The 19,426-nt window shown below is 55.9% G+C and overlaps 1 protein-coding gene across 2 annotated transcripts in view; it reads right to left on the reverse strand.

Annotated features, from left to right (window-relative positions):
• The window catches only part of POLE (DNA polymerase epsilon, catalytic subunit), a 19,330-nt gene extending 462 nt beyond the window's left edge, over nt 1-18,868 (reverse strand). The window contains exons 1-48 of one of the 2 annotated variants that reach the window (XM_021412435.1): nt 18,710-18,868; nt 18,492-18,627; nt 18,322-18,402; nt 18,182-18,226; nt 18,015-18,107; nt 17,317-17,471; nt 16,321-16,462; nt 16,016-16,096; nt 15,644-15,751; nt 15,422-15,532; nt 15,071-15,156; nt 14,597-14,716; nt 14,031-14,163; nt 13,733-13,846; nt 13,257-13,469; nt 12,758-12,865; nt 12,430-12,558; nt 12,158-12,260; nt 11,884-12,030; nt 11,586-11,731; nt 11,147-11,295; nt 10,712-10,804; nt 10,275-10,419; nt 9,976-10,133; nt 8,768-8,963; nt 8,412-8,626; nt 8,078-8,180; nt 7,525-7,605; nt 7,327-7,449; nt 7,023-7,241; nt 6,579-6,788; nt 6,310-6,453; nt 6,084-6,224; nt 4,713-4,866; nt 4,529-4,635; nt 4,241-4,417; nt 3,760-3,983; nt 3,344-3,564; nt 2,978-3,182; nt 2,697-2,870; nt 2,355-2,480; nt 2,062-2,194; nt 1,744-1,936; nt 1,513-1,644; nt 1,208-1,401; nt 791-991; nt 363-488; nt 92-181 (exon numbers count right to left, since the gene is read on the reverse strand). In XM_021412435.1, the coding sequence (XP_021268110.1) occupies nt 92-181; nt 363-488; nt 791-991; nt 1,208-1,401; nt 1,513-1,644; nt 1,744-1,936; nt 2,062-2,194; nt 2,355-2,480; nt 2,697-2,870; nt 2,978-3,182; nt 3,344-3,564; nt 3,760-3,983; nt 4,241-4,417; nt 4,529-4,635; nt 4,713-4,866; nt 6,084-6,224; nt 6,310-6,453; nt 6,579-6,788; nt 7,023-7,241; nt 7,327-7,449; nt 7,525-7,605; nt 8,078-8,180; nt 8,412-8,626; nt 8,768-8,963; nt 9,976-10,133; nt 10,275-10,419; nt 10,712-10,804; nt 11,147-11,295; nt 11,586-11,731; nt 11,884-12,030; nt 12,158-12,260; nt 12,430-12,558; nt 12,758-12,865; nt 13,257-13,469; nt 13,733-13,846; nt 14,031-14,163; nt 14,597-14,716; nt 15,071-15,156; nt 15,422-15,532; nt 15,644-15,751; nt 16,016-16,096; nt 16,321-16,462; nt 17,317-17,471; nt 18,015-18,107; nt 18,182-18,226; nt 18,322-18,402; nt 18,492-18,627; nt 18,710-18,789 (6,765 nt within the window). In that variant the 5' untranslated portion in view covers nt 18,790-18,868. Of the gene's footprint in view, nt 1-91; nt 182-362; nt 489-790; nt 992-1,207; nt 1,402-1,512; nt 1,645-1,743; nt 1,937-2,061; nt 2,209-2,354; nt 2,481-2,696; nt 2,871-2,977; nt 3,183-3,343; nt 3,565-3,759; nt 3,984-4,240; nt 4,418-4,528; nt 4,636-4,712; nt 4,867-6,083; nt 6,225-6,309; nt 6,454-6,578; nt 6,789-7,022; nt 7,242-7,326; nt 7,450-7,524; nt 7,606-8,077; nt 8,181-8,411; nt 8,627-8,767; nt 8,964-9,975; nt 10,134-10,274; nt 10,420-10,711; nt 10,805-11,146; nt 11,296-11,585; nt 11,732-11,883; nt 12,031-12,157; nt 12,261-12,429; nt 12,559-12,757; nt 12,866-13,256; nt 13,470-13,732; nt 13,847-14,030; nt 14,164-14,596; nt 14,717-15,070; nt 15,157-15,421; nt 15,533-15,643; nt 15,752-16,015; nt 16,097-16,320; nt 16,463-17,316; nt 17,472-18,014; nt 18,108-18,181; nt 18,227-18,321; nt 18,403-18,491; nt 18,628-18,709 lie in introns of those variants that run through there. The other variant, XR_002443359.1, reaches the window with a different exon arrangement.

Consider the following 19,426-nt stretch of genomic DNA (forward strand, 5'->3'; position numbering starts at 1 on the left):
GGGGGGGACAGCTGGGTGGCCCCGGCAGGATGGTCACCACCCAGGGAGCCACCAGCATGGGGGTGGGCCTGGCAGCACGCTGCAGGCGTACCTGGGAGGAGATGGTGAGGGCAAAGTCTCCAGCACAGCTGCAGTACACAGGCATGTGCGTGTCCTTCACGCCGTGGCACTTCTTGCACACCTAAGAGGCAAAGGAGTTTTTGGTGGGGCAGGATGAGACCCTCAGCTGGGCACGCAAGTGGCACAAGGGCAGGAAAGCGCTGCCACGGGCTGATGAGACGCATGGGATCAATGCTTCCCTGCTGTTTGCAAGGCTGATCTGCCCCCCCCCCCCCCCCCCCCCGGGGCAGCCCGGTGCTCACCAGGTCCTGCAGCATGAAGGCCATCAGCTTCTTCTGCAGGGCTTCCACCAAGGCCATTTCTATGGAGTCGGAGTCGTACTGCGCCTGGCAGTTGGAGCACGCCCAGCTGGGCAGCACCGATCCGTCCTGGAAGCAAAGGGGAGGGCAGTGAGCACAGAACAGACTTTTCCTAAGAGGAAACAGCCAAACAAAGCTGCCCGGGAAGTCCCCAGCGCCAGGGAGATGCAATCAGGGTGAACTCTGCTCCTGGAGAGGACAGAGCACTCAGCACTGCGACTCGGCACAGAGAGCTGGAAAAGGGGTGCGCAGAAATGGGCTCCAGGGGAGGCTGAGCTGCAGCACAGGGCCAAGCAAAGGGCGTGAAAGGAAGAGGGGACTGACAGGTATAGAGCAAAGCCATGCTAAAGCCTCCGCGTCCACGGCCGTACCTGGGAGAGGGCAGGGTCCTTGCACAGGTCCAGGTCCCTGCAGAAGTTGCAGTTTCTGCAGATGACTTCAGGGAGCACGTAGGAGCGGCAAGGGTCCCGAAACTGGGCTTCGTCTGAGAACTCGCCCACCTCGATGAGGCGCAGCAGGTCCCTGCGCAGCTTGTTCACCTGGTTGGTGATGTTGGCATCCAGGGACAGCACCTGCAAGAGAGAACCCGGTGAGCCCACCAGCAAAGAGAGCCCTCCTGAGCACAACTCACACCTCCCATGGATGCGAGAGGGCCAAGCAAACGGGCTGCAGGCCTGCAGCGCGCTCCTGAAGGGAAACGGTGGCGGATCAGAGCCACAGCCAAGGGCTAGAGAATTGGAGCCCTGACCACAAACCTCCAGAGGAGCGGCCCAGCCCGCCCCGCTGACCTGGCAAACGTATTTGATGAACTCCAGAGCCGGGTTGTTGAGTGGCAAATAGGAGCCGGGCAGCACCGGGAACAAGTCCGACGGCTCCGTGGCGTGTCGGGACCCAGACATCTTCTTCTGGATCTTCTGCGTGATGGTGAAGAAGCTCTGAGTGAGCTCGTTGGCCACGTAATCCTGTGAGAACGTGATCATGCCTAGAGAGACGAAGCAGAGAGCTGTAGGTGCACGCAGCACCGCTGTGGCCAGGTGGGCGGCTCTCCGGGCTGCAGCAGTTCCATCCCCAGAAGCCCACGCTGGGCACCCACCGGGCATGGCTCCCGTCTCGCCCTGTGCCTCCTGGGACACCTGGCTGGTTCCTCTCCTCTTGACGGGAGTGCTGCCGGGGGCGTTGCGCCGCAGCTCCTCCTTCATGCTGTGGTACACGGCCACGATGTAGGCTGCAGAGAAACCCAACGGGGACAGCCCGTGTTGGGGCAGTGGCAGCAGCAGCCGCCTCGTTGCAGGGCTCTCGGGATCGACCGCCGGGCCCTACTCACCCGACACGATCATCAGGAAGTAGTTCTGGCAGGAGGCAGCCTGAGGCAGGAACTGCACGATGTTCCAGCTGTTCTCCAGCAGCTCCTCCACGTTGGGCTCCCCTTCCTCCTCCTCCTCCTCTTCTTCTTCCCCTGCCTCCTCCTCTTCCTCACTGTCTCCCTCCTCCAGCCCTTTCCTCTTGCTGGTATCCTTCTGGAACAGCACACAACGACACAGTGATGTTACAGAGCTCCTTGGAGCCAGGCGATGCCTGCCCAGTCAGCTCTGCCCCAGCCCCAGCTCAGCTCCTGGAGGACCGAGTGCTTCCTCTCCCTTACCTCCCCGCAGTGGATGCGAGAATGCACTTTTCCCTTGATACCCCCGTAATTGGCTGGATCCATCCAGAGCAGGAACTCCCAGCAGCGGGAGAAGGAAATAGTCAGAGAGTGGAAGATCTCCTTTGAGTGGATGCTGGAGGGAAGAGACTGCAGTCACCCACGACATCAGCGTCTGCCCTAATTAGCAGCCTTCTCCTTGCGACGGGGAGGTGTTGGCAAGGAGAGGGCAAGCACCCACGTTCTCCTAAAGGTCTGAATCCTGCAAGAGCTCTGGGAAGCCAGGTGCCGCCCACCTGTTGATGATGTACTCCATGTAGCTGATGGCATCCTCGATACGCCGCTTCTTGGTGCACAGGATGATCCGGTTGAAGTTGGCGTACACCACGGAAGAGCCGAGGCGCCTGAACTCAGCCACCAACCTGCAGGCAGGGCACGGGAGCTGCATTCAGCGTGCAGGAAGAACTGCCACCATCCAGCTCCCTGTTAGCAGTGGCTCTGACTCACTGCCCTCCTGCAGCCCTCCATCCCTCCGGAGGACGCAACAGAAAGAAGTGGCTGGGGGTGCCAACAGTGTCCCGGTCACAAATGCCATGCTGTGCTCAGCACAGGGCTGGCAAACTCCCGTTCTCACTTACTGCAGGAAGAGCTTCTTCATCATGTTGTGCAAGGTGCGGTGCAGCGCCGGGTCGTAGAGCAGCGAGGAAGGAGAGCGAAGCCAGCGGTAGAAGTGAATGACCTGGTTGTCCGCGTAGATGTTGTGGTACTGCGTGATCTCCTTCACCCAGCTCACCACCATGCTCTTCAGAATCCTGCCAGGGAGCACAGAGGAACATCACCCCACCGGCCACAAGCAACCCCTTCCTCCTTCCAGAAAGGGACAGGCTTTCAGAGATAAGCTGCAGTCCTCCAGCCCTACCTGAATGTGTTGGAGCAGAGGGCAGTTTCATCATAGCTGGCTGGGATGTTGGCAGCTTGGTTCCCCGTCACCATGTCTTCCAGGGATGCCTGCTGAATGACGTCAAAGCTGATGCTCATGCTGGAACCTCCCTCCATATCATTTACCTGATGGGACTGCAGCACTGTGTTCACAGCCAGGCTCTGGATGTCCAGCTCCAGACACACTACAAAGAAGCACAACCTCTCAGCAGGCAGGCAGGGCAAAGGACCATCCCCATCCCAGGCTTCCTGCTGCTGCTATCCGTGTCCAAAAATCAGGAGCAAATCTATACTTGGACGCCTCTGCACATTTTCCCATTGCACACAGGACCTCTGCCCTCCTCACCCGTGGAGTAGCAGCCGGGGTTGTTTATCTCCACCGAGGCTCTCTCATCGAACTCCATGACGAGGCGGTTGTCATCAGCCTCCTTCCCCCCCAGGTCTGGGCGGGCCGTGGGCGAGAGCCACAGCAAATGGTTGTGACGCCGGAGGTGGCGTGAGAAGAAGAGGTCAGAGCCAAAGGTGGAGATGTCATCGGGGAGATTCCCGATGGGAATGTGGTAATACCTGGAGGAAAGGGAGAGGTACAGTCATCAGGAGTGAGCACAGCCATGCCTGTCCCAGCAAGGAACGCAGCACCTGCCCTTGGCTTGGCTGCAGTCTCTTCCCCACCCAGCAATGAGCATGGCACTCCCAGGGCAACGTGGCCAACCCAAGGGCAACGTGGCCAACCCAAGGGCAACGTGGCCAACCCAAGGGCACCTGCTCATCTCAAAGGCTTGTGACAGGCACGTGTCCAGGTTGAGGTAATGGCGGATCATGCGTCGGGCTGCGTGGCGCTGCCAGTCCAGGACTGAGTAGCTGATGTCATCTGTCACCCGGATGGGGACCAGGGGGAACTCCTCGAGGATGGGAATGCTGCTCGCCAGCCGCTTCAGCTCCCAGTTGGACTGCACAGCGATCAACGTGGGACCCCGGCGCTCGTCCTGTGAGCAGAAGACATGTCCTGCCCCACTCCAGCCAGCACCAATGCTCCGCTGGAGGCCATCAGGGCCATGCTCCTTGTCCCACGGTGGGGACTGCACCTTCAGCACTACAGACAGCACCTATTGGAGCACCCAGCTCCGCAACAAAACCACCCCAAGCGTGGCAGAACCCGACAGCAACACCCACGTCTATGCAGCGGCGCTTTCCACAGCGCCTTCCCCCTCCAACACAGCCGCAAGGCTCCTCCAGCTCTCACCTTGTAACCCAGCAGCAGGCGTTGGATGGCTCTGCAGATGGCCTTGGGGTCGGTCTCGGCACGCACTTCGAAGGTGTGCTTGTCTGGAGGCAGCAGCTCCTCGCCCACCCTTTCCAGCAGCGCGCCGCGCTCCGCCGAGAACATGGTGGTGAGGTTCGGCATCTGGTTGCTGCGCACCTGCAACCGGGGTGGGACACGGTGAGGGTGGGGGCTGCATGCTGGAAGCCCAGGACAGGCCCGACCCCGCCATCCCTGCTGCCTGCATGGAGAAAGCCCCCACGCTCCTACCGTGTCCAGCACGAAGACGGCGGCCTTGCGCTGCGCGGGGATGAACAGGCCGAAGAGGGCCTTGCTGCCCTGGGAGCTGTGGTAGAGGTAGATGTGGCGGATGCTCCCTGTGGACAAAGAACACACACGTGGTAGCAGCGGTGTGCACCAGGTGCCAGGCACACCATCAGCACCGCTGCCTCACCTGGCTCCAGGTAGGGGAACTGGGCCAGCGAGCGCATCTCCAGGTGCTCGATGTCGAAGGTGTCGGCCTCGCGGCCCGTCAGGTGCCGGGCGAGCTGCCTGCTGACCATGCAGACACAGCCCAGCTGGATCAGAGCCCGCAGCAGCAGCGGTACCTGCACCAAGAGATGTGGTGGGGTGGCAGCCCTCAGCCCAGCTCCCCTCAGTGCTCAGGCCTAAAGCAACCCAGCTTAAAAACACCGGTATCTGCGCTGCCTCAGGCCCAGCTTTGGTACCGCGACCATTGCAGACCACGTTCTTAATTCATGTTTGTCCCTACCAAGCCCCCAGATGACCCACCAGCCCTTCATCATCTCACTGCCTTTTGTGCTTATCCCAGTACAGCATCTTTTCGATGTCTCCATGCACCTCGTTTTTATTTCAATTGTTAATTCTCTCTTAGCTAGCTTCTTGGTTTTATCTAGTTCCACCGATGAAACACCGCGATAGTGGAGAGGACTGAGGTTTGCTGCTGGAAGATTTTGTAGTTAATAACACACCTGAGCAGACCACGCTCTTCCTGCTTAGGCAAAGACTTTCAATCCATAGTAATTCTATATTGCATTTTAGTAGCAAATTCGCTTGCCTTTATATTTTCTTCAACATATAGCACCGCTCTTAAAATGGGGCAACCTACTCTGCCACTTCTATATCGGTCAGATCCCAAGACTACGATGGCTTTTCAATTATATTCCCTTCACTGGGTTTTCACGTGCTGAATAAATTCCCTCAATTAGAAGCAGGCATCCCAGTTTCTCCTCTTCGTTTTCAGGCTGCCATCACTAACAGCACTAGTACATTTCATGTTGGTTTGACGCTTTGTACGTGTACAGCTGAACCTCATTTGGGTTGTTCTTCGCTCTTCCCAAAATTTCAAGTCGTGTCTTGTTCTTCTTTCTGGCACACCGTGATTTTATGAAGTCATTTTAGACGATTACAGAACTACATGGGGGCTTGTCCCCATCTTTATACTCCGAACTGTCTTTTTATTCTTCTTTTCTAGTTTAAGTATTAAGTCTTGTTCTGCTTTGGTTTAGAGGAGGATCTTTCTGCTTAAAGGTTCTCCAAGTTTTCTAATTCCAAATAAACCCAAGCCCCTTTCCTTGACATACCTTAAACCACATACTGCTATTCTGCACCTCTGCCCATGCACAAGTGGTTACATTCCAGAGTACTCTATTGTGGTGGCTCTTTGACTTTTCATCTCTTACCACGTCATTGCATTTTTAACTTCCAGTTGTCCTCTGCCATTGGTACTCATGGTAAGGGCAGTGAGCTACCACACAGCACTCCTTAAAAAATAAGGGGGGAACGTGAGCACCGGAGAGGTTACCTGAGTCTCATACACTCCCTCGATGTCTGGAGCAGAGAGGTCAGCGTTGATCTCGTTGATATGCTCTTGGTACATGTCCTCAGGGACTGAGTACTCGTACAGGTTGTACACCAGGTTCGATCGGGGCAGGATCCTGTTCACCTGCCAAGGGAAGGGGCACTCATAGCACGAGCTGGGCAGCACTGCTCCCCCTCCTAGAAACACTGGGGCTGGCGCAGGTCCCCACCTTCCTGTAGACTGCTCCCTCCTCCGGCTTCGCGACGCGCTGGTTGACGTAGAACACCCTGGGGATGCTCAGCTTGATGCAGTGCAGGTCGCTCCCGATCACCGCCCACAGCCTGAACAGGCCGGGCTGGCTGGTCTCCGCAATCTGCGGGACCCAGGGTTCGAGGCGGCATGAGTGGGGAGATCCAACACGCTATTAGCTCTTACAAACACTTGGGGGATCCAACATGGCCAATGAGCGGTCATGTGGGCTGAGGTTGGCGGCGGTACCTGCACGATCTGCCAGGGCAGGTCCAGGATGCTGCGGGCGGTGCGGCGCAGGTAGCTGCCCAGCCCCCTGGAGAGGGCATCGCGGACCACCCCACCGCCCGCCGCCGTCCCACCGTCCTCCAGGCGCCGCCTCTTCTGCCGCTCGCGCCGCTGCCGGGCCTGCAGCTCCCATTTCTTCTGGTGGAAGCGCAGCCAGGCCACGAGCTCCTCCTGCGTGGATCGAAGGCGTGTGAAGGGCAGGCCTCTGAACCAGCCCATGTTTCCCATCCACGTGACCCCAAGCGCCGCACCAGCAGGCCCTCCTGTCCCAGCCCGTGTCCCCGCTTGCCCCCACTGGGCCTCTCCCAGTTGCATTTCTCTTTGTAGCCCCAACCCATGGAAGCAGAGTGGGCTCAGAGCTTGGCATGCAGCCCTAACGCTGTCCCCCCAGCCTCCTCTGCCCACCTTGGTGGTACCCATGGAGGGAGGAGGGCCCAGGATCTCCCGCCAGGACTGGGACAGCTCCAGGCTCTGGGACATCTGCTGGCTTTCCTCTGCCGTAGAGACTCGCTTTCGTTTGTTCGCAATGGGAACGGATGGCTGAAGGCTCTTGGCAGCCCCAAAATCCTCTATGTCACCAATCTGCGAGCTGGGTGTGCCCTCCTGGGGCTGGTTGGCGAGGACCTGGGGGAGAAAGGGCAGCAGGAAGGCGTGCTGCAGGACGAGCCCCTGCTCAGCACAGCCAGCACCCTTCCCTCGCCCTCCTTACCTGCCTCTTGCCTTCAGAAGTGAAGAGCTCGTTGATCTTTTTCTGTTTGTACACATCATTCTTCTCCAGGAGTTTCTTGTGCAGCCAGTCTGGGTGCCGGACCCGTGGCACCGGGTTCTTTACCTGAGGAACAGTCCCAAATCATAGTCCCTGTCAAATGCTCTCCTACCAGCACAGAGTTGCTTCCCACTCCCATACCTGCTGCAGAGCTGCAGGAATAGTGATGATTTTCTGGATGGTGCTTCCCAGTCTCTCAATGTAGTAGTCCCAGTCCAGGATCTGCAAACAGTGCAGAGCAGTGGGGAGTGAAGGAAGCAGAATGGAAGGGTGCAAGTTTAGGTTTTGCCAGTAGATCTGGGATCAATCATTTCATAGAATGGCTTGCATTGGAAAGGTCCTTACAGCCCACACAACCCCAGCTCCTGCCATGGGGTTGCCCAGGGCCCCATCGAGCCTGGCCTTGGGCACCTCCAGGCATGGGTGCCCTTGATCCCATAATCATGTCATTGAAAGAGATGTTGAAGAGCACGAGTCTCAAGATGGTCCCCTGAGGGACACCACTCCTCAGCAGTATACACCTGGACGCAGAGCTGCTGACCACAGCCCTCTGGCTGCGACCACCCGATCAATTCCTTATCCTCTGAATACCCAATCCTTCAAACCCATATTTTCCTGGGGACCCCTCACAGCAACCTGTGAGCGCCAGTGGCACAAGCTATCCCAGCAGAGCCACAAGCCATGCTCAACTCACCGCCCGAATGTTGAAGTCCTGCAGCGAGGGGCTCTTCAGCCATTTCCGGAGGTAATGCTTCCGTACGCTGGGCTCTGCTTGGAAGATGGCAAGGGGGATGGCCCTGGAGAATGCAAGGAAGCACATATTGCCCACCGGGAGCAAGGTCCTGGCTGCAGAACACCCCCTCTCCCACACTGCAGAGACCCTCAGGGCTTTTCCCCTTCTCACTATGCGGCAGCTGTAGAGCATTGCTTCTTGCTAGCCTCGGCCACACAACACCCATTCACTCCTTGCTGCCACCCTGCCCTGCCCACACGCTGTCACAAGGCTCGGCCCCTCCACCCATGTGTACCTCTCAGTGACAGGAGAGCCCTCGGGTTTCTTAGAGATGATGAAGCGGCAGCTCAGCCCCGCGTCCTTCACCATCTGGTCCCCCAGGAACTCCGCCAGGCGCTTGGCAGTGCTGATGGAGGTGGATTTCTGCTCCCCGTAGTCCTCCAGCTTGCGAGACATGGAGCGGTTCTCCGAGATGAGCTCAAACAGCTCCGAATCGGGCATGTTGGCAGCCTGAAGAGGGGGGGAGGGGGGAGAAAAAAAATCTAGCAAGAACCTAATGGTCAAACATCACAGTGTCCAACCAGCTTTTATACCTTCTTTTACACCACCTTAGGGGAGCAAGGGATGGCCAACCTGCAAAGCAGCACGTACCTTGCTGTAGAGCACATCCAGCCAGTAGTCAGCCACCTTGGCCACAGAAGCATAGACCTCCTCCAGGGTGGTGCCTTTCAGGAAGGCCTCGAATACAGAAGACTGGAATATCTTCACCAGCTGCAGCTCGCCCCGGCGCTTCACCTCAAAGCCCTTCAGCTCAGCCAGGGACCCGTCCTCGTTGAATACTGCATACCTGGAGCACACAGATCGTATCAGCTTGGTCTGTGAAAGCACAACAGTTTGTGCCCCAGCCCATCAATACCAACTGGGAGAATGTTCTGAACTGCACACCAGTAAAGCCCAGGAGGTGAGGCAGGGCAAGACGGTGGAGATGCAGAGGGAGGTATCAGGAAGAGCTTTAGAGAAAAGGAGGAAGGTTTGTAAGCCTAGCAAAATGATTCAGGGGAAACTGGATGTAGCTACTGATGTGGTTATAAGAACATGCTACCCTCTTCCATTTTTTGCTTTCCCCTACCCATTATTTGTATGTACATCTCAAGATAAACCTTACAGGAAGCTCAGTTAAAGGAAGAGAGATACTCAACTCGACATTACTTTGACAGCCCACCTCATTCATATGGGTGCAGCCTTCTCTTCCTCCACTGGTGATGGTGCCTACCAGTAACCTCTAGGCTACTTCCATTTGAGCATGACCAAGGAATAAACGCCTTTCCCAACACCCTAAAACCACAGGATGGATGTGCAGCATCCATTCAGTGCTTGGCATCAGCATCATTCCCATGGCATGGACATAGGTGTGGAAAGGCACTGACAGGGGATGACGGATGCTAGAACTTGTCTGATGGGCAGAGAGCACAGACAGGCCGAGCATTTTAAAGATAGAGGGTTCTGGAGAATGGGAATGGCTTATTCTGAGTTCAGACCCAAGTCCACAGGCACCTCTGTAGCTAGAGATTGCTGGTGTCCCTACTTAGGCTGCTGTGGAAAAATCAGTAATGTTTGATGACAACTGCTTTCCTATAATGTAATAATACATAATAGCAAGACCCATTTCTTTGCTCCAGAAAGAGAAAATAAAGGGGAAACCTTGTGGAAATAAATTACTGGAACTCCTGAGAGACAGAAAGACGCAAACTGGTGAGTTTAGAAGAGATTAGGTAGAGTATAAGCAATATGAAAAGTCCTCAGAAGGAAAGCCAAAAGCTACATGGGGATATAACAGCATTTCAAGCTTTGAGTCCCACCTTTTCTTCAGCTTCTTTCCCTCCTCCTTGGAAGCTGGGAGGATCATGGCCAGGTATGGCCCATCCACTTCAAAGAAGATGCTGTTCTCTGAGCGTGTGACGTAGGTGAGAGAGGCTGGGTCCTGCAGCTCCTGGTACTGATCGTTTGTGAAGCCTTCCTGCAGGCACAGCCCCAAAAGAACAGCCCTGACACAACAGCTGGGCTGGTTCTACCAGGAGATACCATACTTTCTCTCCTTCTCAATCCTCCATTCGTCTCCCCAGACCGCAGAGCTGGCCGGGATGGGTGCAAGACTCACCTTCACCAGGATGTTCAGCATAGCACCCGGGTAGGAGATTGTCACCTTCGGCTTCTTGGCATTGGTTGACTTGATGACAAAGTTTTCTGGGAAGCTGTTGGGGAGGACGCACCAAATCCCATCTGTATCCAGTTCCAGAGGTCTCCTAAGGAAAGAAGGAAGATCACTCAGGAAAGCGGGTGATACACTGAATAACCGCTCTGCTGCTGCCTGCATGGGAGACACAGCCTGTTGCTCCACTGTCCTGTCCCTTCTGCAAAGTGAGCCCTTGTAAGGCAGCAGACAAACCACCGAGGCCAGCAATTTGAATTTTCAACACGAAACACTGAGCTTTCAGCATCTAATGGGCTCCCACCAGTTCTCTGCTCCACAGACTCAAACCCCACTCTCATTGTGTGCAGTGAAGACCTTTCTTTCCCAGCTCAGCACATACTCACCCAATCTGCTCTATCAGTTCCCTGGCCTGCGTGATGATATTGGCTCCGGTGAAGCAGACGATCCCGGCCATTTCCATGGAGTACCAGCGAGCTCTGGGAACAGAGGTGAAGGGGATGCAGCATGACCCCAAAGCCAGCTATGGGAATGGGCAGGAAGGCATCCAGAGGGAGAAGAGCAAGAAACAAAGCAGCACTGTGCCTTGCTAGATTGCTCCTTCTTAATGGCTGACCAGAGAAACTGAGAAAACACTAATAGAGAAGATTGCTGCCCCTTGCTGCTCAACACTATGGGTCTTAAAGATCAGAAGTCACTAACAGAAACAAGAGGAAAGTGTTCCAGGGATCACTTCACCCAGGTGAAGCAAGTGGCAGCCCCCCCAGAACAACCCTGTGTCCTCTCTGGAGGACTCAGCAACAACGCCAGCTCAGACTCACCCTTTCCGCATGACATAGCCATAGAAAGAATTGAGAATGCACTTGTGTGCCAACTGCAGGGAGTCGTAGAGGATCTCCATGTTCTTGCAGCGTTTCACTTCAGAGGCATCTCCTGTCTCCATGGCTGCAGACAGCTTCTTCTTCCACACCTGGCAGCGACAGGCAGAGTCAGGGAGGTGGTGGGTGCCCTGTCCTCCGAGACACCCAAGGTCAGATTGGGCTGGGCCCTGAGCACCTGGTCAGCTGTAGGTGCCCCTGCTCATTGCAGGAGAGTTGGACCAGATGGCCTTCAAAGCTCCCCTCCAACTCAAACCATTCTATGATTTCCCTACTGGGTACAAAGGCCGAACAAAGCCATCCTTCAGGGCTCAAGCTTTCAGCAGTTGGTGAGACCTCCCCATCCTCAGGAGGACAGCGAAAGCAGGACTCAGCCCAATACCTTGTGCAGCCCCTTGAACTCATAGCGGCGGTCCCTGAAAGCTCGCACTGTGTCCACGTAGAAGGAGTTCTCTCGTTGGCAGATGGTGGTGACCCGCTCCTCCACCTTGGTGACATGGATCTTCTTGTAGGCTTTGCGGCAGTAATCTGGTCAAGGGATTAACACAGGGAGATTCTCAGCGGTCGGTGCCCGCTATGGACAGGGAAGGTGGACACACAGAGGGGGTGGACAGAGCTGCACGAGGTTCTGGCTGAACAACATCACTCTAGGAGCCCCAGCTCATGACGATGACTCTCACCTGCCAGCCGCTTCTTCTCATACTTGGCTTGTTCTTCTCGGGAGAGCTCGTGGAAGGCACGGGGTGCTCCATCAGGGAAGAGCGGAGGGAACTTCTCCGACTCCAACTGCTGCTGGATGCGGTGGTATTCACTGCGGCTCGCGGGCACTGCAAGGAGGGCAACGGGGAGTTTTCCAGAGGAGAAGCAGGAATCAGTCTCAGCATCGTCCAGCGGGGCAGCAAGGTCCCTATTGTATCTGGCATCACCAAGTGGGTCAGCAAGCACTGTACTCACTGAATTCTCCTCTCCATTGCCAAGTCATCCGGCGCTGGCAGTTGGCCCCTGGCTTGTTGAAGTCACAGGCAGCACATGTGGCCTCATCCACCATTGCTGAGGGCTAAGGAAGAGACACACAGATGTCAGAGGACACTCAGTTTCAGCCCCACCCTTATTTGATGCCCCTGCCCTGAGCAGAAAGTTCACCCCTGCTGTTCAAAGGGATCAAATCAGAGAGATGACAGAGATCATCTGAAAGACAAAACAGAGATTGTCCTGATGTCACCCACCTGCAACCTGTTGGTCAGAATGATGTTGGGGTACATGGCCCCCACATCTAAATGGTAGATAAGGGGACACTCAATTCGGTTAGGAACGTCCTTCAGGGAATTCAGTTTCACTTTGATTTCATCACAGACCTGTGGAGAGATAACGCAGAAACGAAACTGAGATAGGAAGGACTTAACGTGCCAAATACATGTTGAATTTGGTCCTTTGCTTCTGCAGGGGCACTGAGGACTGAAAGGACCAGAGGAGGAGCATTAGGGAGAGCAGCAGTGGGACCCCTCTGCCAATGAAAGCTTTGTTCTGGACCTCCAGGGCAGGGGATGACGTTACCTCCTGGAAGTTGGTGACTTGATCCAATGGCAAATGCTCCTCCTCCTCAATAGCGTGCTGGAGCGTCTTCTCCACGTGCTGTATCAAGTAGTCAAAGGCAGCAGGGTTCTGCAGGGGGATGGGCACAGTGCTGAGTCTGCTTCCAGCCCAGGCACTGCTGAGTGCTGGCCCCACTTTGGAGACCAAAGCATAGAACAGCGCAACAAGGTGGAGGAGAAGGCCCAGGCCATGGACACCAGAGCAAAAAACACAGCGCAGGGAAAAAACAAAGGCTGCTCCTCTGCCTCTGGAGCGATTCTACGAATGGCTAGTCTGTGGCCAGAGCTCCCCATCCCTCCCCAGCTGAGCCCCAAGCAGCTTCAGGTATCCATAGGGTCTCCTAGAGCACAAAAGGTATTGCCCAACCCCAGCAAAAGCAGGTGGGGAACGTTAACACCAATGGAGGATCGCCCCAGAGCACCATGCTCTGCACACACAGGATGGTTGCAGGGCCCTTTACCATTTTGAAGCGGCAGGGGATGTCACTACGGAACACCCCTGACTCCAGCGCTTCCACGTGGCCTCCAACGTATGTCTCTGAGTCCAGCACGTGGCCATCCTCCGTGAGCTTGTTGAATTCCTGCTCCTGCTTGTTGGGGAAGATGATGTTGGCGTGATAGGCTTGAACCATCAGCAGCGCCTCGCACAGCGTCCCAGAGCCTTTTCGTAACACCTGCAAGGGAAAGCAAACCTGCTCTCAGAAGTGCTGCATGGAGCTCGTGGGACCAGGATGCCCATGGGAGGGCAAGGGTGGAGAAAAAGGAGCAGCCTCCAAGTGCACTCCCCCTCCTTTGCCGAGATGGACGGGAACGGATCAGGGCAGCAGGAGTCAGCCCTATTGCCAGTGCACCATCCCTATTGCCAGCGCATCACAGGGGTGTGGGAGATGCAGCCCTTTGCCCAGCAGGCAATTCCTTCTTCTCAGAGCACACTCACCTCATCGGGCTCCATGGGGATGATGGTGCACAAGGCAAAAATGAAAGGATGCACATACTTCATATACATGTAATAGGTGGCAACGGCATCGGACACTGAATAGGTGGCCAGGGTCTGTTGGGGAAGGGTGAGGGCCAAATTAGTCCTGGTCGCATGTGATACAGCAGCTCAGTGACAAACACAGAATCATTAAGGTTGGAAAAGATCACTAGGTTCATCAAGTCCAACTATCAACTCATCCCCACCATGCCCACTAAACCACGTCCCTCCCTCAGTGTGACATCTACCCTAGGAATACCTGAGGCTCCTCTGTAGCCATCCGGCACATCTCTTCAGGGTCCAGCTCCACTGGGTCGTAGCCCAGTTTTGCTTTAGCTGCTGCCTTCAGGTTGTGACTTCCCACTGGGAGGTAGCTGTCTCTCTTCACCCACCTGGACAGGACAATGAGAATGTGTGCACAGAAGCCAGCCCTCACCTTCAGAAAGGGCTCAAGCATGCAAATAGGATTTTGATTGCACCTCTACCCATGCACTTAAGTTCTGACTAGGACATTACTCCATTGCTCAGATTTATACTGTTCCCACTCTCACACCTCAGTGACTTACAGACAAATGTTTCACTACAAGAGGAGATACCACCAGGACTGCAAACTCAGTCAACCACCCTCCAAACACAGGTCCAGGGGGAAATTCCCCCCAAGGCCTCAGCTTCTGAGGCAGATTGGAATCTCACACAAATGTGTCCTTTCCTCTTCTCCCCAGGCCAGGCAGGCTGGTGGGTCAGGATATGGTCCAATTTTTGGTATTTTATATAAATCCAAGAGACAACAATGCAGTTACACAGCAGAGAGGCAATATGTGGTACCTCAGACAGTCCATGTGGATGCACTGCGATGCTTTGTACTCTCCCTGGCTGTCCTTCTGAAATCCGATTTCCTGGTACATGTTAATTCCATGAGCTGCTGCTCTTGCTTCCACAAAGGGCCTGGGGGAGGAGGCAGCGTGGGACAGAAGGAACACAACAGCCATTTCTCTTCATCTCCACCAACAGTTCCACAACCACTTTATTACAAACGACAAGCAATTTTTTATCTGAGCTATCTGGGCTCAGTGAAAGCTTCCTGCAGGGCAGAGTTACAGCGTGAATGAAAAGGGCTCTATAGAAGTCCATACTCCAAGGGCACTAAACATGGGATTCAGTGACATGACAGCGTGTCCCAAACAGCCCCTTTGGGAGGGACACAAGGGGAAGGACATCAGGGCTGTACCCGACCCTGGCCCACAGCTCAGGTCACACCTTCCCAAGAGGAACCGGTTTAGCTTTCATTCCTGATCTTACCAGTCAAAGAAGTCTCCATTGTATGTGACAATGATGGTAGGTTTGGTCTCCTGGACGTGTTCAAACCACCTCTGGATTAAATGAGCCTAGTGTGAAACAGAAGAATAAAAACCATGAAGCAACTTAATCTCCTTGACAGCGAGACACTGCATATAATGCAGTTTACTCTGCCCTTCCCCTCTTCTCCCCACCCAGTCAGACATTCCTACCAAGAAGTGAAAGCCTGACAGAACCTACAGGGCCCCCTAAGTCTCCCAGTGGGGCAGGGTGCTGTGCAGTAAGCTCTCTTTGGCCAGAAAGAGATCCAGGTGTGTAAAAAGCAGCTGTATCCACCAGGCAGAACCTACTTACTTCATCTGGTTCGTTAAAGACACAAAAGGGACCCTCATACTCTGGCTTGGGAGTGAACTCAAAGTCTTCGATATCCTCAGAGACGATCTCCCTGTTTGTGATCAGGTAGCCCTGGGGAGGTGACAGAGAGACAGAACTCACATCTCCTGGCTGGAGCTGAAACACCAGCCTGCTCCCCAGTTTCAGGGCTGCAGCACGAAGGTAGGTCTGCCGTTCCATTACCTGCCCATCAATCATGTAGGAGATCATCATGATCTGGTCCGTCTCCGCATCAGGAAACTTCAAGGGGAGTTTGGTGGTTTCGATGTCAAAGGCGAGGACAACGGGATCCTCAGTAAGGCCAAACACATTAAAGCAAATTTTAAAGCTGAATTGAAGGTGACTCCCATCAGGCTTCCAAACCCAGCGAGTCAACCAGCTCCTCCCAGTAACCATTGACCCAACTCAACAGCACTGCCCAAGCCCATAGCCAAAACCTGCCCCATGCACGCCGTGGTGTGACACCAGCTGCACGTTGGGAACGACTGCTGGAAGTCAGCTTCCAGGAGAACACCCATGTACAGGGACACGGTGCTGCCCTGCGCAGACGCTCACCGGCCGCTCCACCAGGTCATCCCGGGGGGTGATCTCAGGGGGGAAGGTGCTGCCGCGGTACCGCACGTTGTACCAGTGAGCCTGGGGACAGAACAGCGGGCAGAGCCTTACTGCAAGGCTGCTCCCAGCAGGGCTTCTGCTTGTAGACTAGGAACAGAGCTCCGCAGATTAAGTGGGATTCAGAAGAAAGGCACAAACTGGGGCTGCACATCAACCACTTGACTTTTCTGTGTGCGGGGCCCAGCAGCGCAGGACCAAGGACAGCAGCAGGAAAGCACAACTCTTCCAGCCTCCTCATCCCTTACCACGTGGATCTTCAGGTCGATGGAGAGCCGCACATGGTAGGGCACATCGTACTCCCGCATGTCCACGATGTTGTCCATTTGGTTGGTGACCTTTTTGGAGGCTCCTTCCTCCGCTGTGGTCAGGCTGCCTCCAGCCAGAGCACTGCAGGGAGCAGAGGAAAGCAGCCCTTGAATGTCGGAAGGTCAGTGCTCATCTTGCACATAGCAGCACTGACTATACATGACTGTACGTGAAAGCAAAACGACAGCAACAACGTGCAAAGAGCAGACAGAAGTTGGTAAAGAACAGAATGAGAAACATTTCCCCTTAATACAACGACCATCTTTGTGGAAGGGTGGTCCTCATGGCTGACAGCATCCCTTCACTCCCTGTCTGACATTCACTTCTTGTTATACTTGTGTGCTACATCTGTGGGGAGGTATAGACAAAATCCCACAGATCTCTGTATAACAAAATGGGTTTGGATTTATGAAGTATGGTAACAGGTCTAAAGATAACAGAGCAGCCCAGGAGACACTGAACAGAAAAAGGAAAACCTTCCAGGTGAGCATAGAATGCTACTTCCCTTGATACTTCTTCCTCATATACATTTCAATGGAAATCAGACTTCAGGGACAGGAAAACAAAGAGAAGGATGATTTTTTCATGTGCATGTGCTGGCAGACTTTAAAAACTTGTGGTGTTATCTAGTGTGTTTCCAGTTTTGCAAACAGCTGCCCATTCTGGCAGGAAAAGGCTTTGTTGTGTTTTTCCTTTAGTCACAGGGTGAAACTGGGCAGTCTTCTCCAGGGAACAAGGGACTCGAGAAGGCTGCAGGCAGAGGAACCACCAGAAGACAGCGCATCCAAGGGGCTCTGGGGCCCTCTTGAGGCACAGCACTGAGCTGCACAAACCATCCTGGGGTGGCAAGAGGCACACACGGATTCATTTCTCAGAATGGAAAATCCCTAAGAAAGTCAACACCAAGGATCAATTGCCACAGGAAGAACTCTCACCTTGACAGCATGGATGTGTAGACGTCGCTGGCCTGGTTGCGCTCCCTGTTCTTCCTGACGGCTGGGGAGATCTCCTTGCGCACCTTCACCAACTCGTCCACCGTGCTGAAGGACAGCTTGAGGTAGTGCCGCTTCAGCCCCACCAGGTGGTTGGGCTGCAAAGCAATGGGACTGTTAGGGAGGACGGTGAGCTGGCTGCAACACGGGGTGGTGGGGAAGAGAGACACTGTGCTCATGGAGAGGAACGTAACGACACAGGCTGCCCTGGGAGTGGTGGGGTCACCGTCCCCGGAGGTGTTCCAGAACCATGGAGATGTGGCAATGAGGGATGTGGGCAGTGGGCATGGTGGGGGTGGGTTGGAGCTGGACTCGGGGATCTTAAAGGTTTTTCCCATCCTTCACCATACTATAATCCTACATTATCGCTGAGCAATAAGTAATGCACTTCTGATACAGAGCGCAAACGTGGGTAAGAAGTTGAGGTGGAGGACACTGCTCCCTTCAGGACTCACAGAGGCGGGTGATGCCCATGTCCATCAGTGTTTACAAGGCATTTGGTCCATGTCCCCAACAATGTGCCTTAACTCTAAGCCCTGCGGCGCTCCTCAACTCTTAAAGTCTCTTCCACCTGCAGTACTCCGTCCTGTTCTCCCCAGCCCCTTTCTATTCACCATCCTGCAGTGCAGAGGAATACACACCAGATCCAAATCTTCCTTTGGGACAGTTTCCAGCTTCGCAATCTTCCCTTGGAACTTCTTGGCCAGGAAGGAGGACACCTCCCGCTCGCAGCCCTGCCGAGGAGCACAGCTCAGCCCTGTCCCCCCACGGCCCCGCGCAGCACAGGGAGGGCAGGGCAGGCTCTCACCTGCTGGGTGGCCACATAGAAGTAGGGTCTGTAGGGCAGGGCCACCTGGGGGAGAGCACACAAACACATACGCTGTGACAACCACCTGCCTCGCACCGCTGGGGGAGACTGGGGGGTGGCCGGCAGGGCTCGGGGAGCACCTTGAAGCGGCTGCCGTCCTCCTGGATGAAGTAATAGTCCACAGCGCTCACCGCCCGCCGGTCCTCATCCAGCACCTCGGTCTGCAACCAGGCACGGCGAAATCAGCCCTGCCGCCCGCTCAGCCCGCTTGGCAGATCCCAGCTCCCCCACACCCCCCGTCGCTCCGTACCGGGTGCATGTTGATGAGCCAGCCCGTCCGCTCGCAGGGCTCCGAGGGCCGCTCGAAGCCGAACAGCGCGTCCAGCCGGTCCGTGCGCTGCGACCGCTCCAGGCGCTTGAGGGCGGACAGCGCGGGGCCATCGTCCCTGCGAAGAGCCGCGCCGTCAGCCTCCGCCCGCTGCCCATCCCCAGGTTGCCCACCCCCGGGCTGCCCAACCGCAAGCTCACCGCGTGCCTTCAGGGTCACGGTCACGGTCACGGTCACGGTCACCGCCACCGCCACCGCCACCGCCGCCCCGCAGCACCATCCCCGCAGCCGCTGCAGGAAGGATTTCGCGCGCTGCGCTCAAGCTCCCGCCAGCGCCAGCCCCGCCCCGCGCGGGCAGCACCAATCAGAGAGCGCCCCAGCCGAGTCGCCCAAACCTCCCGCCAATCCCGGGTGGAAGGACCTGTACGCCCCGCCCCGCGCATTCACGTCTCCAGGCCACGCCCCCGAGTGGGCGGCAACCGATGCGCCTGCGCACAGGTGCCTGTCCCCCCGGAAGTGACAGCGGCGGCTCCCGGAAGTGGCCGCGGAGGCTCCCGGAAGTGATAGGGCGGCTCCCGGAAGTGATAGGGCAGCTCCCGGAAGTGTTAGCCATGGCTCTGTTGGGCCGCTCTGATGTCCTTGGGGTTGGGCGCGGAGTTGATCCTCGGCTATGTGCGCGACTTAAGATTTCCCGTTCCGGAGCCTGAATTGTAGTGGAGCGTTCGGGCAGCGCAGTGCCCATATGTGGCGGAGTTGAGAGTGTCGCCGCTCGGTGCCCCCGCCGCCCCCACCCCGACGGGCCCACTGCTCTGGTGCTGTGATTGCAACGGAACTCCCCTTCGCACCGGGTCTGGGGAGATGCACTGCTCTCCCTGTGCTGCCCCTCAGCTCTCCCCCCCTGCATACCCGTCGGGGTC

Source organism: Numida meleagris, chromosome 14 (genome assembly GCF_002078875.1).
Source record: "Numida meleagris isolate 19003 breed g44 Domestic line chromosome 14, NumMel1.0, whole genome shotgun sequence".
NCBI classification, from domain to species: Eukaryota; Metazoa; Chordata; class Aves; order Galliformes; family Numididae; genus Numida; species Numida meleagris.